We start from the raw sequence: 16,263 nt of genomic DNA, 5'->3' as shown, positions 1-16,263 counted from the left end.
GAAGTCCACCTACCTTAACATTTCTACAGTTGGCAATCTCTGGTTTGTTGTGCGATTTTCCAGGCCAGAGAAACAAGGTTGCCCTTTTCCGTTGTCGCAACAAACAACTTGATATAACGTTGTATCAGGCTGTTTTCTTTAGCCACAAGATAGCCATCATTGTGATAGTTCAAGTAGGCTTGTGGGACACCTTCGTGGTTAGGAACTGTTTCAAATTACCGAGCTGGCCATTTCAACACAGCCACAGCCACAACTCAATCAATGAGTGACCACGGATGAGTTAGGTTAAACCCCAGGAAGAAACAATCGTTTACTGATGTGGGCAGAACTGAGAAATGTGATTGTAACAGTCTGGGATTCGGGCATTTATTTTATGTATTTATTTTATGTATTATTTTGTACAATACACAATAATATACAATGAAGATTATAGAGATATAGTAGCGAAGATATATGGGATATAGGAGAAACTATAGGACAGGGGACAGAAGGCACGCTAGTGTGCTTATGTACGTCCCTTACTGACCTCTTAGAAATCTGGAGAGGTCAATCATGGAGAGTCTAAGAGTAAAGTGTTGGGGGTTAGGAGAAGATACTACGGAGTCCAGTAATGAGTTCCACGCTTCAACAACTCTATTACTAAAGTCACATTTTTTACAGTCAAGTTTGGAGCCGTTAATATTAAGCTTGAATCTGTTGTGTGCTCTTGTGTTGTTGTGGTTGAAGCTGAAGTAGTCTTTGATAGGCAGGACATTGCAGCATATGATCTTGTGGACAATACTTAGTCTTAGATCGTATTTAAGGTGTCGTAGTTCTAAGCTTTCAAGACCCAGGATTGAAAGTCTAGTCTCGTAGGGTATTCTGTTACGGGTAGAGGAGTGAAGGGCTCTTCTGGTGAAGTATCTCTGGACATTTTCAAGGGTGTTAATGTCAGAAATGTGGTATGGGTTCCAAACAGATGAGCTGTATTCTAGGATGGGTCTAGCGAAAGTTTTGTAAGCTCTGGTAAGTAGTGTGAGATGGCTGTCTTCATCACACTTTTTCACCAAACCTGGTTTGCAGCAATTCATTCATGATCGAAACTACAATCTACAGCTAGCCCTCGACTTTCTTCCTCCTCCTCCTCCCCCCACCCAAATTCCAAGCTTTTATTTCTTTCCTAATTAAGAATTTTTTAATAGGAAAGTGAACAAAAGAACAAGGGGGCAAAATCTGAGGTTAGTTGGGGGAAAGATTAGAAGTAACGTGAGAAAATAGTATTTTACAGAAATACATGCTTGACAAAATAAATAAATAGAGGAGAAGATATATGAAAGGAAGAAAATATATATGATATATGAGATAAAGGAAAGACAATTGGACAGGGGACGAAAGGCACACTGGTGCACTTATGTACGCCCCTTACTGACCTCTTAGGAACCTGGAGAGGTCAATCGTGGAGAGTCTAAGGGAGAAGTGTTGGGGGTTAGGGGTTGACACTATTGAGTCCAGTAATGAGTTCCACGCTTCGACAACTCGATTGTTAAAGTCATATTTTTTACAGTCAAGTTTGGAGCGGTTAATATTAAGTTTGAATCTGTTGCGTGCTCTTGTGTTGTTGCGGTTGAAGCTGAAGTAGTCATTGGCCGGTAGGACGTTGCAGCATATGATCTTGTGGGCAACACTTAAATCGTGTAACTCAATTGGGTAACTCACTCACACACCGGGCTAAGAAATTCCACACACTCCGCAGCATACCTAGACAACAAGACCCCTACCTTTAAAAGAAAACACCCCAGCCATAAAAAATTCTGGCTTTAGATCTTTTATGGTCTTTCAGCTTCTCTTCCTGTTAACTGATAGGAGTTAACAGGAATCTACAATTACACTTTGTGTTTTGTTTGTCTCCATCCCAGGGAAACTGTTCTTTTTGTCCTGACAATTTGCATTTAAGTTCCTGTTGATAACTTTAAGTCCACTGTTTGCAGCTGTTTGCTTGAGATTGTTGTCTCTGTCTGTCTCCCTCCCTCCCTCCCTCCCTCTCTCTCTCTCTCTGTCTTCTGTCTCTTCTCTCTCTCCGTCTCTCCCTGTGTGGTGTGTGTCTCTTTCATTTCCCCCCTCTCTCTCTATCGCTCCTCTCTGTGTTTCTTTCTCTTTCTTTCTTTCTCTTTCTTCCTCTTTCCTTCTGTCTGTTGCTCCCTCTCTCTGTGTGTATTTTTCTTTCTCCTTCTCTTTCTCTTTCTTTCTCCCTCTCTGTCGCTCCCTCTCTCTGTGTGTATCTTTCTCTCTCTCTCTGTCTTTCTCCCTCTCTCTCTCTGTCACTCCCTCTCTGTGTGTATCTTTCTCTCTCTCTTTCTCTTTCTCTTTCCTTCTGTCTGTTGCTCCCTCTCTCTCTCTGTATCTTTCTTTCTCCCTCTCTGTCGCTCCCTCTCTCTCTGTGTATCTTTCTCTTTCTCTTTCTCTCTCTCTGTCGCTCCCTCTCTGCGTGTGTATTGTTTTCTCTTTTTCTTTCTCCCTCTCGCTGTTGCTCCCTCTCTCTCTGTGTATCTTTCTTTCTCCCTCTCTGTCGTTCCCTCTCTCTGTGTGTATCTCTCTCTTTCTCTTTCTCTCTCTCTGTCGCTCCCTCTCTCTGTGTATCGTTTTCTCTCTTTTTCTTTCTCCCTCTCTCTGTCACTCCCTCTCTCTCTCTGTATCTTTCTCTCTGTGTGTGTATCTCTCTGTATCTGTGTGTCTTTTTCTTTCTATCTCTCTCTGCCTCTCTTTCTCTCTTTCTCTGTCTATCGCTCCCTTTCTCTGTTTGTATTCTCTCCTTATTTTTCTCCTCTTTCTCTCTCACCCTTTGTCTTCTGTTTGTCTGTCTGTCTGTCTCTCTCTTTTTCTCTTCTCTCTCTTCTGCCTCCCTGTCTCTTTCTCTCTCTTCTCTCTCTGTCTCTCTCTAAATAACAACAACAACCACAGAGTAGGAAGGGACCTTGGAAGTCTTCTAGTCCAACCCCCTGCTTGGGCAGGAGACCCTACACTACTTCGGACAAATGGTTATTCAACATCTGCTTAAAAACTTCCAGTGTTGGAGCATTCACAGCTTCTGGAGGCAAGTTAAGTTGTTCCACTGATCAACCATTCTGACTGTCAGGAAATTCCTCCTTAGTTCTAAGTTACTTCTCTCCTTCGTTAATTTCCACCCATTGCTTTTTGTCCTGCCCCCAGGAGAATAGTTTGACTCCCTCTTCTTTGTGGCAGCCCCTGAGATATCGGAGCACTGCTATCATGTCTTCCCTGTTCCTTTTCTTTCTTCCTTTCTTCCTTTCTTCCTTTCTTCCTCCCTTCTTTCTATTTCTTTTGCTTTGGAGAATAGGTTGACTCCTTCTTCTTTGTGGCAACTCCTGAGATATTGGAAGGCTGCTATCATGTCTCCCCTGGTCCTTTTCTTTCTTCCTTTCTTCCTTTCTTCCTTTCTTCCTTTCTTCCTCCCTTCTTTCTATTTCTTTTGCTTTGGAGAATAGGTTGACTCCTTCTTCTTTGTGGCAACTCCTGAGATATTGGAAGGCTGCTATCATGTCTCCCCTGGTCCTTTTCTTTCTTCCTTTCTTCCTTTCTTCCTTTCTTCCTCCCTTCTTTCTATTTCTTTTGCTTTGGAGAATAGGTTGACTCCTTCTTCTTTGTGGCAACTCCTGAGATATTGGAAGGCTGCTATCATGTCTCCCCTGGTCCTTCTTTTCCTTAAACTAGCCATGCCCAGTTCCTGCAAACGTTCTTCACATGTTTTCTTCTCTCTGTGTGTCTCTCCCTCTTCCCTCTCTCTCTATTCACTCTGCTTCCTTCTCTCTATATCTGTCTGTCTGTCACACTCTCTCTCTAATAAGTTAGTTGCATGCAAGATTGAGAAAACATCCTGTGTTTATGTAGCTTATCAGTCTCTCTGTAGTATGTAAAGCCAATGGCTTTGACCAGCAGCATGGGGGGGGGGGGGGAGGGAATCAAAAGCCGAAAAAGAATGAGGAATTATATTTCAGTTTTAACCCACAATTTCCTGACAATTATCACAATTAATGAGCGGAACTGCTTGTCTACACAAGTTGTGAGTGTTCCAACCCTGGAGGCTTTTAAGAAGAGATTGGACAACCCATTATATCAGGTAGTACTAATGGTAGGTTTCCTGCCTTAGCAGAGGGTTGGACTAGAAGACCCCCAAGGTCCCTTTCAAATCTGTCATTCTGTATTGAAATGTATTGGAGCGCTGGTTATTTTTCTCCAACCTAGAATAAAAAAAGTATAAAAATGCACTTGGGGAAAAGGAATCCTCAATCTGAGTATATGGTAAATGATTTAGCTTTACTAGATAAATGGTCAAAGCAATGGAAACTGCAGTTTAATGTTTCCAAATGTAAAATAATGCACTTGGGGAAAAGGAATCCTCAATCTGAGTATTGCATTGGCAGTTCTGTGTTAGCAAAAACTTCAGAAGAGAAGGATTTAGGGGTCGTGATTTCTGACAGTCTCAAAATGGGTGAGCAGTGTGGTCGGGCTGTTGTAGAATTGACGAGACATAAGCCAGCTCTTCCAACAAAGGAAAGGTTTATTGCGCAGGTTCAAAGCACAAGACTAAAAAGAAACGGCATGAACCCCAAACAAATAACAGACACTTCCTTTTATACTACTTAATTATACATTATCTCAGCATCACATGCTTCCCCATATATGGTTATACAATTGCGGGAAATTAACAAATATCGGTATACATCATGTGCTAGACAGGCCAGACATCCTGTTTGTCGCAATCTTCTTGCTTAAGCAGATTTAGGATACATATATAACTTTGCTGCTGACACCACAATAACCCCCCCCCTTCCCTTATCTTGTGCCAGCTATGCATTTGTGTATTCGGACCGAGGTCACACTGACCCAGTCCCCAAACTGTGGAATCAATAATGGTTATGCTAGCCACCTCAGGGCGGTAGGAAAAGCAAGTAGGATGCTTGGCTGCATAGCTAGAGGTATCACAAGCAGGAAGAGGGAGGTTGTGATCCCGCTGTATAGAGCGCTGGTGAGACCACATTTGGATCATACTGTGTCCAGTTCTGGAGACCTCACCTACAAAAAGATATTGACAAAACTGAACGGGTCCAAAGACGGGCTACAAGAATGGTGGAAGGTCTTAAGCATAAAACGTATCAGGAAAGACTTCATGAACTCCATCTGTCTAGTCTGGAGGACAGAAGGAAACCTATCAGGCTTCAGAAAGGCCTGGGGTTGCACATGTGTGTGGGGAAGGAGTGTGCACACATGCTAGCACACCCACATACACTCCTTTTGGCAGTTGCTGTTCTAGGGTCTCCTGCCAGAGCCGGGGGTTGGACTAGAAGACCTCCAAGGTCCCTTCTAACTTTGTCATTCTCTTATCTCTTTTCAATTATTATAATTCTTCCTTTCTGTCTTTTCCTGCAGGAGAGAAACCCAGCCGCCGGTGAGGAGCCGAGCCCGGTTTCTCACCATGAAAAAAGCCAGCTTCCTTTTGGCAGAGATTCACAATTTTACTTCGGAAGAGGCTCAGCAGCTGCTGCACAACAAATTTGTGGTTGTGATAGGAGACTCTAGTAAGTGCGGCTAGAATGTTTTTTTTAATCGAAGAAAATAAGCCTTAGTAGAAAAAGAAAATTTGTATATACATGGTTTCAGTGTCTGCACTTGTGTATTGCTTGTTGGAGAAAAATAAAATTTCTATTTGGAAAAAAATACACACACATACAAAAAGAAAATGAGTTTTGCCTCATTTTATGACTTCTCTTGCCGTTGCTGGTCAGAAGGTCATAAGAACCTAAGAAGAGCCCTGCTGAATCAGGCCAAAGCCCATCGAGTCCAGCATTCTGTGTCACACATTGGCCCCCCAATTGTCCAGGGGGATCTTGAGCAGAAAGAGAAGGCAAGGCCCTCCCTTTCCCTTGACCCACAACAAATGGGACCCAGATCACAAAAGATTGCAAATGGAACCCCCGTCATAAATATAAATCTGGATAAAAATCAGGATCAGGTTAAGTTGCAGTTTAGAATTATTGCTCGAGCCTACTCAGATAATCCTCGACTTACAACAGTCCATTTAGTGACCACTGGAAATTACAAAAAAAAACCCCATAAAATATGTAATTTGCAATTTGTGCCTTGTATTAAGCAGAGATATTTTCTTTTTTCCTGGTTCCTTGGACATGGTATTTATTTATTTATTTATTTATGATTTGATTTGATTTGTATGCCGCCCCTCTCCGAAGACTTGGGGCGGCTAACAGCAATAATAAGACAGTATATAATAATAATCCAATACGTACTAAAAACAATTAATAACCCATTATAATAAAAACCAAACATACATACAGACATACCATGCGTAAATTGTAAAGGCCTAGGGGGAAAAGGTATCTCAATTCCCCCATGCCTGGCGGCAGAGGTGGGTTTTAAGTGGCTTACGAAAGGCAAGGAGGGTGGGGGCAATTCTAATCTCTGGGGGGAGTTGGTTCCAGAGGGCCGGGGCCGCCACAGAGAAGGCTCTTCCCCTGGGTCCCGCCAAGCGGCATTGTTTAGTTGACGGGACCCGGAGAAGACCCACTCTGTGGGACCTAACTGGTCGCTGGGATTCGTGCAGCAGAAGGCGGTCCCTGAGATTGTGACCGGAAACCGATCGGCAACCAATGCAGACTGCGGAGTGTTGGTGTAACATGGGCATATTTGGAAAATCCCATGATTGCTCTCGCAGCTGCATTCTGCACGGTCTGAAGTTTTTATTGTTGGTGTTGTTGAAACTGAGCCAGGCGGAGAGATCCGGTCACACTAACCTGGCCTTGACCACGCCGACGTCAGGACCCACATGAGGAGAGATTGCATTTTGTCCCAACCCGGAGAATTTGTGTAAAAATATATACTGCTCAAAGAAATAAAGGCAACACTCAAATAACACATCCTACGTCTGAAGGAATGAAATATTCTCATGGAATACTTTGTTCTTTCCAAAGTTGAATGTGCACAACAGCAGGTGAAATTGACTGTCAATCAGTGTTGCTTCCTAAGTGGACAGTTTGATTTCACAGAAGTTTGATTGACTTGGAGTTATATTGTGTTGTTTTAAGTGTTCCCTTTATTTTTTTTGAGCAGTGTATAAAGCCGCTTCCTTCGGCTCTTCGCTCGGCGCGAGAAAAACATTAACAGCTGCCAGCTGAAAACGGCCTTGAATCCTCTCCAAATTCAGCTGTGAACCTAAAAACGAGATAAAGTAAGATAAAACAAAAAATAAAAAAGGCACTGTCTCTAATCAAGTAAGCGAAGAAATTAAACAAAACAAAAGACCCATCTCCAAAGTGAAGAAATTGAAAGAAAATGGAATAATGAGTGAGATTTTAATAGGGTTTTATATTATTGTTATTATTGTGATTTAATTGTTATATTGTCTTTGCTATTTTATTGTTGTAATCCGCCCTGAGTCCTTCTGGAGTGGGTGACATGAATGAATGAATGAATGAATAAATGAATGAATCAACGAATGAATCAATGAATGAATCAATGAATCAATGAATGAATCAATGAATGAATAAATGAATGAATAAATGAATGAATGAATCAATGAATGAATCAACGAATGAATAAATGATTGAATAAATGAATGAATGAATGAATCAATGAATGAATAAATGAATGAATGAATGAATCAATGAATGAATAAATGAATGAATAAATGAATGAATAAATGAATGAATGAATGAATGAATAAATAAATAATAAAAAAACCAAAAACAACTCTTCTCCCCAAAATAAAATAAAATAAAAAGGTACTGTCTCTAAATAGGTGAAATGAAATAAAATAATGAAATGAAATCATCAAATAAAAATAAATATATAAAAAGCATTGGTGAAATCCTAGCGGTACACTTCAGTAGATTGCCTTAAAGAATATCCAAATCGACGTTTTGTTTTATTCTTTTGCATCTGGGTTTATGTTTGTTTGTTTCATTTTTTCCTTCTTTCTCGGCCCCCCTCCCTCCATTGCAGACTACCGCGCGATATATAAAGATTTGATCTATTTTCTGCAGACAGATGAGTTCCTCACCACCGCGCAACTGAAGGTACGCTCTCTAATCAAAGAGAACATTAGCTGGTTGCTTTCAGGTAGACGTTTCATGACCCAGCTAGGGAATATCATCAGCATGAGGAGGGAGTGGGCTTTTCAGAGAGGAGGAGGTGGAGGAAGAGGAAGAAGAGGAGGAGGAGAAGAGGAAGAAGGAGAAGGAGGGGGAAGAAGAAGAAGAAGAAGGTGGAAGAAGAAGAAGAAAGAAGGTAGAAGAAGAAAAAGAAAGGTAGAAGAAGAGGAAGAAGAAGAAGAAGAAGGTGGAAGAAGAAGATGAAGGTAGAAGAAGAAGAAGAAGAAAGAAGAAGAAGAAGGTAGAAGAAGAAGAAGAAGAAGGTAGAAGAAGAAGAAAGGTAGAAGAAGAAGAAGAAGAAGAAGAAGAAGAAGAAGAAGAAGAAGAAGAAGAAGAAGAAGGTGGAAGAAGAAGAAGAAGAACAACAACAAGAGTGGGGTTCTTGGTTCTGATTTCCATTGTTTTCTTGCATACGTCCCATTACCCAGCTAGGTTTCACCATCAGTACTACAAGGAGGTGGGATAACACTAAAGATGTGACCTAGTTCAGCCATGAAACATCTGCAAGAAAATCACCAAGCTCAGGGAGCACCAAAGACCCCCACTGTCGTTGTCGTCATCGTCCTCCTTCTTCTCTGCAAACCCCACTCCCTCCTAACGCTGATGGTGTTCCCTAGTTGGGTCATGAAATGTCTCCAAGAAGACAGTCACACTCAGAGAACCATGGACCCCATTCCCTTCCTCTTATTTCTTTGCTTGTTTATTCGTTTGATTGATTGATTGGACTGACATGCGCACCCTCTCCGAGGACTCTTCCTCCTCTTCTCCACAAATGTCACACTTCCTAACACTGATCCTATTGGCAAAAATAACAACCAACTCAGATAGCACCAAGGACATTTCTTTCTTCCTCTTCTTCTTCTTCTTCTTCTTCTTCTTCTTCTTCTTCTTCTTCTTCTTCTTCTTCTTCTTCTTCTCCTTCTCCTTCTCCTTCTTCTCCTCCTTCTTCTTCTCCTTCTCCTCCTTCTTCTTCTCCCTTCTCCTCTTCCTCCTTCCTCTTCTTCTTCTCTCTTATCTTCCTCCCCCTTCTTCCTCCTCCTCCTCCTTCTTCCTCCTCCTCTTCCTCTTCTTTTCTTCTCCTCCTCCTTCCTCTTCCTCTTCTTCTCTCTTGTCTTCCTCCCCCTTCTTCTCTTCCTCTTCTTCTTCCTTCTCCTCCTCCTCTTCCTCCCTGCTGACCCCACTCCCTTCTAGCCCTGTTGGCTAGTGAAACATCTGCAAAAACCCCCCACCCCCTAAGCTCAGAGAACTGGAACGACCCCACGGTTCAACCCAAAGCAACAAATATTCTTTTCTCTCCGTACACTGGGTGTTGTTGGTTAAATCCTAAAAATCGGCTTTGTGGGTCCTCCTTCTCCAGTACGATACATCTACCGGCCCTTCGGACTTTGATGGTTCTCTTTATTTGTATGAGCCAAGCCTATCCGGGCTTTTGAAGGGTGCCAATCTTCCTGTTGCAGGACAAGAACTTTTTCCCCAAGGACAGCCGGGTGCATTTAAAGGAGAGTTCCGGAAACGATTACCGCCAGGTGCGCCAGTACCGCACCCGGCACCACCTCGTCCGTTTCTACTTCATCACCCGGGTTTATTCGTCCTACGTGGACGACATCTTGAATGACCTCCGGGCAGCGCTGGAGGCCGATCTGGTGCCCGATGTGGTCATCGTCCATTCTTGCCTCTGGGACCTCAACAGGTAAATCGGAACCGGACGGTTTCAGCCCTGTCGGGAGAGTTTTGTGCATGCAGAAGGTAACCCACCAAGTGTTCTGGTTTCAGGCTGAATTCAGATAATAATTGGAATAAATGATTGCTCCATGCATATTTTTCTAAAACGTAACATCTTCTTTATTTCTCCTTTTTCTCCCATTCATACATCAGCTTTGCACGAGTCTGCGGAGAGGGGCGGCATACAAATCTAAATAAACATAAACATAAATAAACAAACAGTGTTTTCTATTATTATTATTATTATTATTATTATTATTATTATTATTATTATTATTATTATTTAGATTTGTATGCCGCCCCTCTCCGTAGACTCGGGGCGGCTTACAGCAATGATAAAAACAATATATAATGACAAATCTAATAGTTACACTCTAAAATAACAATAATACATTTAAAAAGTCTAAAAAACAAGAAACCCCAATATATAAAAAGCAAACATACAGTCATATCATACACAGAAAACTACATAGGCAGGGGGAGATGTCTCAGTTCCCCCACGCCTGACGGCAGAGGTGGGTTTTAAGGAGTTTACGAAAGGCAAGGAGGGTGGGGGCTGTTCTAATCTCTGGAGGGAGCTGATTCCAGAGGGTCGGAGCTGCCACAGAGAAGGCTCTTCCTCTGGGTCCCGCCAAACGACATTGTTTAGTTGACGGGACCCGGAGGAGACCAACTCTGTGGGACCTAACCGGTCGCTGGGATTTGTGCGGCAGTAGGTGGTCTTGCAGATATTCTGGTCCGGTGCCATGAAGGGCTTTATAGGTGATGACCAACACTTTGAATTGTGACCAGAAACTGATCGGCAACCAATGCAGACTGCAGAGTGGTGGAATAACATGGGCATATTTGGGGAAGCCCATGATTGCTCTCGCAGCTGCAATCTGCACGACCTGAAGTTTCCGAACACTCTTCAAAGGTAGCCCCATGTAGAGAGCGTTACAGTAGTCAAACCTTGAGGTGATGAGGGCATGAGTGACTGTGAGCAGTGACTCCCGGTCCAAATAGGGCCGCAACTGGTGCACCAGGCGAACCTGGGCAAACGCCCCCCTCGCCACAGCTGAAAGATGTTTCTCTAATGTGAGCTGTGGATCGAGGAGGACGCCCAAGTTGCGGACCCTCTCTGAGGGGGTTAGTGACTCCCCCCCCCCCAGGGTGATGGATGGACAGATGGAATTGTCCTTGGGAGGCAAGACCTACAGCCACTCCGTCTTATCCCGGTTGACTTTGAGTCTGTTGACACCCATCCAGGCCCCAACAGCCTCCAGACACATCATTTCCACCGCTTCGTTGACTGGACATGGGGTGGAGATGTAAAGTTGGGTATCATTGGCATACTGATGATACCTCTATCTTTAGTAGTTAAGTAAATTATCTTGGTAGTAACATACTAACACCCGGTTCTTATCCAGAAAAGTTCGTAAGTAGAGGCGTTCGTAGGTAGAGGTACCCCTGTAAATCAATAATATCTCAGTTCTCCTTCCCACCGAAGGTATCACGATATGTTTCCCACGGAGCCGCCGCTCCCCAAAGCCATCCGAGAATACCGCCAGAACGTGGAGAAGCTCTTCCAAGCCTTGGACGAAGTTCTTCCTTCGAGCACACTCGTCATTTGGAACACGGGCCTGGCTCTCGGGGAAAACCCCCGGGGATACATCATCGAGGTGAGTGGGTCTGTGAATTCCTCGGGGTTGATCTCTTAAGTTAGATCACCACCTGGCTCTCTTCAGAATCCCAGGGAGAAAGTAATAGTAGTGCAGACTTAGTAAAAAGTCTGACAGTGTTGAGGGAATTATTTGTTTAGCAGAGTGATGGCATTTGGGGAAAAAACTGTCCTTGTGTCTAGTTGTCTTGGTGTGCAGGGCTCTGTAGCGACGTTTTGAGGGTAGGAGTTGAAACAGTTCGTATCCAGGATGCGAGGGGTCAGTCAATATTTTCCCCGACCTCTTTTTGACTCGTGCAGTCTACAGGTCCTCAATGGAAGGCAGGTGGGCAGCCATGTTTTTTTCTGCAGTTCTGATTCTCCTCTGAAGTCCGTGTCGGTCTTGTTGGGTTGCAGAACCAAACCAGACAGTGATAGCGGTGCAGATGACAGACTCAGTGGTTCCTCTGTAGAACTGGATCAGCAGCTCCTTGGGCGTGTTAATATGTTATAATAATATGTTCCGATAGTGTTTTGCAGGGGTAGGCAAAGTTGGTTCTTCTATGACTTGTGGACCTCAACTCCCAGAATTCCTGAGCTAGAACGATTGGCTCAGGAATTCTGGGAGTTGAAGTCCACAAGTCATGGAAGAGCCAACTTTGACTATCCCTGGTCTTTTGGCATTTCCAACATCATCATCATCATCATCATTATTATTATTTTTATTATTATTAGATTTGTATGCCGCCCCTCTCTGAAGATTCAGGGCGGCTCACAACAGTAATAAAAACAGTATACAATGGAACATATCTAATAATAAAAATTATATAAAAAACCCCAACTGTTAAAAACCATACAGCACATACATACCAAATGTAAAATATAAGAAAGCCTGGGGGAGATGTCCTAGTTCCCCCATGCCTGGCGATATAGGTGGGTCTTGAGTAACTAGTGAAAGACAAGGAGGGTGGGGACTGTTCTAATCTCCGGGGAAGTTGATTCCAGAGAGCCGGGGCCACCACAGAGAAGGCCCCCACATGTTCTTGATTCATTTTGGCCAGTCTTGTAACATTTCCCATTCTTGACCTGAGGACAGTGGGCGTTTTCGGGGCCGGGTCTCTTCCGCAGCAACCCCACAAGATGTCGGACCAGGATATGATCGAAGCCAACTTCTACAGCGCCGACCTGGCCCGCGGGTTCTGGTTCGACGTCCTGGACCTCCACTACCACTTCCGCTTCCTGCAGGGCCTCCACGCCACCGACGGCACCCACTGGAACTCCTGGGCCCACCGCTACCTGACCAAGCTGCTGCTCACTCACCTGGCCGAAGCCTGGCAGGTCCAGCTGCAAAAGGAGCGGCCGAAGATGGGCAAGTGGGGGAGGGGAGGGGAGAGGGCTGCTGGGGAGGGGAGGGGGCACTTCTGGGATTTCCCCCTCTCCTGTCCCTCTCCCTGCCACCAGGATCCAGAGTTCGGCTCTTTGAAGGAGGGTGGGAGAAGAATTGTGGATGGGTTTAGCCAAGGGGTGGATGGATAGAAAGGGGCAACGATGGAAAGGAGGAAAGGAGCAGATATCAGAAGCTGCTTCTTTATAACTCTTCCTTTTCTTCCTTCCTTCTTTCCTTCCTTCCTTCCTTCTTCTCTTCCTTCCTTCTCGTCCATTTATCTTTTTCCTCCTTCCTTCCTTCCTTTTCTTCCATTTTTCCTTTTCCTCTTTCCTGCCTCCTTCCATTTATCTTTTCTCCTTCCTTTCCTTCTTTTTATCGTTGTCCTTTCTTCCCTTCTTCCTCCCTCCCTCCCTTTCCTCCCTATCCATTTATTCTACTCCCCCTTCCTTTTTTAATCTCCTTCCCTCATTTCCCCCTTTCATTTATATTTCCTTCCTTCCTTCCTTCCTTCCTTCCCTTTTTTCCATTTATCCTTTTCCTTCCTTCTTCCCCCTTCCATTTCTTTCCTCCTTCCTTCCTTCCTTCCCTCCCTCCTTCCCTTTCTTCCATTTATCCTTTTCCTCCCTTCTTCCCCCTTACATTCCTTCCTTCCCTCTTCCATTTACCTTTTCTCCTCCCTTTCCTTCTTTTTACCTTGTCCTTTCTTCCCTTCTTCCTTCCTTCCTCCTCCCCTTTCCTTCCTACCTATTTATCCTTCTCCCCTTCCTCTTTTAATCTTCTCCTCCTCCTCTCATTTCCCCCTTCCATTTATCTTTCCTTCTTTCCTCCTTCATTTTTCCTTTCCTTCTTTCTCTTCCATTTATCATTTCCTCCCTCCCTCCCGCCTTCCCTTCCCCAATTCCATTTATCTTACCCCCTCCTGTCCTCCCTCCTCCTTCCCTCCCTCCCTTCTTCCCCTGGACCTCAGGAGTTTGAAAGCCCATCCGTCTCTGCAGAAGGGGCACAATGGCTCAGTGGTTAAAGAGGCTGGGCTTGTCAGATGGATAGCAGACAAGATGGGGTGAGCTCCCCTTTCTTGGCTAAGCTCCTGCCCCTCTAGTAGTTCAAAAGCAAGCGAATGCGAGTACATCAATAGGTACCACTCCAGTGGGAAGGGAACAACGATCAAATGACTTTCCACTCTTATGTCTTCTTCTCTCTCTGACTGGGACCTCTTACCCATTGTCACATCAGCCCCCTCTAGTGGACCTGAGGCGTACAAGGAGCACTCACAACAATGACGGGACAGGGGAGACCTTTAAATCAGGACTTTCCAGACTAGGCAGGTTGTGGATTTCCACAAGTCTTAATGTTGCCAAGTTTCTTTCAACCTCACCTCATCTTCTACTGCTCTTCCTCCCACCTTCTTCCTTTTTTCAGACATCCAGATGTTTCAAAAAGCAGAGAGCCGGCCGCCCCCTTCTCCCTGGAGCAACGTGGACCCCGCTACTCCTCAGCTGATCCCCACCCTCTGGACCAACGGCTCCGGCCGGGGCTCCTCCCATTCCCGGAGGCTTTCTTACCTCCGTCACCGCGCCCACAGAAAGAGGTTCCGAGCAAGGACGGGTCCAAGTTACCATCCGCTTGTCCAGTTTGGGGGCGCCAAGGGGGGTGGGCTTCACCAGGAAGGCGACCCTTGGCCCTTTGCCGGCCCGATGCCTGATGCTATGAATTCTCCTCCCGGCTTGGACTGGACGCCCAGAGGTTCACCCAACGATCTTCTTCCCACTCCGGGCTATTACCCACCTCGCGGCCCAGAATGTGGGGTCTACGACCGGTGGCCCATAGGTTCTTTTCAACCAGGACATTTCCCTCCCCACAGTCCAGATTTTAATCCTCGCGCCCCACCTCACATGGGCCTGGATAGTTTGTTACCTAGCTTGTGCTACTACGATGGTCCTTCTCACGACCCGTTTTATGCCGGCTGTGATGTTTCTACACCCATAAGTGGACAGGAGGAGGACCGCCGACCCAACGCAGGTTATCCTTGGGTCCCAGATAGTTCTGCTGCCCACAGCAGGCCCGTACCTTTTGTAGAGCAAGGGGACCAATTCTCTCCCAGTCCTTACGTCCCACCCTTCCACGGTGGCAGCCCCACCACCTTCGCCGACCAAGGACCGAGATTCCACTCCGATAGTCCCCCTCATTTCCCACAAGGCCTACTTAATTTCAGCCTGCCCCTAAGTACTGCCCAACAGGGACAGAGTCTCCAGCCCCAGCAGACTCCCCACGGACCTGATTATAGCACTTGGGTCACCAGTTGGTCCGAGGAGGCCCCGTTTCATCCTAGGGGAGACCTCCCTGTCCATCACAATGTGAGAAGCGGCCCTTGGTCCATGGAAGAAGACGGTGGAGATCCGGCCTTTCCATCCCACGGGGAAGGTAACGTTCCTGGTTTTTCCTGCCGATTGTTTCAGGGTGGGAGGGAGGCCTCCGAGCCCGAGTTTTAAGCAGGAAGGAGGCTATAAGGATTAAGAATAATAAGAACCTAAGAAGAGCCCTGCTGAATGGGGCCAAAGCCCATCGAGTCCAGCGTTCTGTGGCCCACAGTGGCCCACCAATTGTCCGTGGGGATCTTGAGCAGGAGGAGAAGGCAAGACCCTCCTTTTCCCTTGACCCCCAACAAATGGTCCCCAAGGGAACCCTGCCTGCCTCAAATTGTTTGAGAGAAGTGTGAATTATTGGAGGAGGAGGAGGAAGAAGAGTAGGAGAAGGAGGAGGAAGAAGAAGAGGTTGAGGATTGTGGGGTCCTTTGTGCTCTCTGAGCCCTGTTGTTTTCTTGTAGACATTTCTTTACCCAGCTAGGTAACATCTTCAGGGTTAGAAGGGAGTGGGGTTTGCAGAGGAGGAAGAGGAGGAGGAGGAGGAGGAAGACGATGACGACTAGGAAGACTGTGGGGTCCTCACTGCTCTCTGAGCCTGGCGACTATCTTACAGACGTTTCATTCCCAAACTAGGTAACACCATCAGGACTTGGGTGTCTTCTTCTACTCTACATTTCTTCATAATTTCACTCCTTGCTTCCTGACAGAGAAACATTGCAACTGCTTCTCCGGGCCGGAAGAATCCTTTACTCACGAGGAGGAAGGCTGGGCGTCTTACACCAGAAGACCCCGCTGCGGTGCCCAGATGGGGTCTCGGAAGATGCTTCCAAAACACCAACGTGCCAACCATCGACGCCAAGCCTGTGCCCCTTACGCTACCAGCCGGAGGCCATCAAAGGACTCTTATTAATCCAGGGCCCATCCCACCCCAGGACCAAATGTTGGCAAAAAAAGACCATCTTTTTTTACATCTTTTCCCACCGTAGAAATGCT

General features: G+C 45.4%; 2 protein-coding genes across 3 annotated transcripts in view; both read left to right on the top strand.

Annotated features, from left to right (window-relative positions):
* LOC139170082 (PC-esterase domain-containing protein 1A-like) overlaps positions 1–16,245 on the top strand; it is a 21,454-nt gene extending 5,209 nt beyond the window's left edge. For both annotated transcript variants that reach the window (XM_070756831.1, XM_070756832.1), the window contains exons 2-8: positions 5,425–5,573; positions 8,011–8,084; positions 9,617–9,849; positions 11,371–11,542; positions 12,649–12,889; positions 14,327–15,328; positions 15,978–16,245. In XM_070756831.1, coding sequence (XP_070612932.1) covers positions 5,425–5,573; positions 8,011–8,084; positions 9,617–9,849; positions 11,371–11,542; positions 12,649–12,889; positions 14,327–15,328; positions 15,978–16,180 — 2,074 coding nt within the window. In that variant the 3' untranslated portion in view covers positions 16,181–16,245. The remainder of the gene's footprint in view (positions 1–5,424; positions 5,574–8,010; positions 8,085–9,616; positions 9,850–11,370; positions 11,543–12,648; positions 12,890–14,326; positions 15,329–15,977) is intronic.
* Positions 1–16,263, top strand: part of PCED1A (PC-esterase domain containing 1A) — a 405,386-nt gene that overhangs the window by 365,446 nt on the left and 23,677 nt on the right. The gene's annotated exons all lie outside the window — the stretch shown is intronic.

This window comes from Erythrolamprus reginae, chromosome 7 (genome assembly GCF_031021105.1).
Source record: "Erythrolamprus reginae isolate rEryReg1 chromosome 7, rEryReg1.hap1, whole genome shotgun sequence".
Classification (NCBI taxonomy): domain Eukaryota; kingdom Metazoa; phylum Chordata; class Lepidosauria; order Squamata; family Dipsadidae; genus Erythrolamprus; species Erythrolamprus reginae.
Note: the sequence above shows the minus strand (reverse complement) of the source record. Positions and strands in the feature narration are given on the sequence as shown.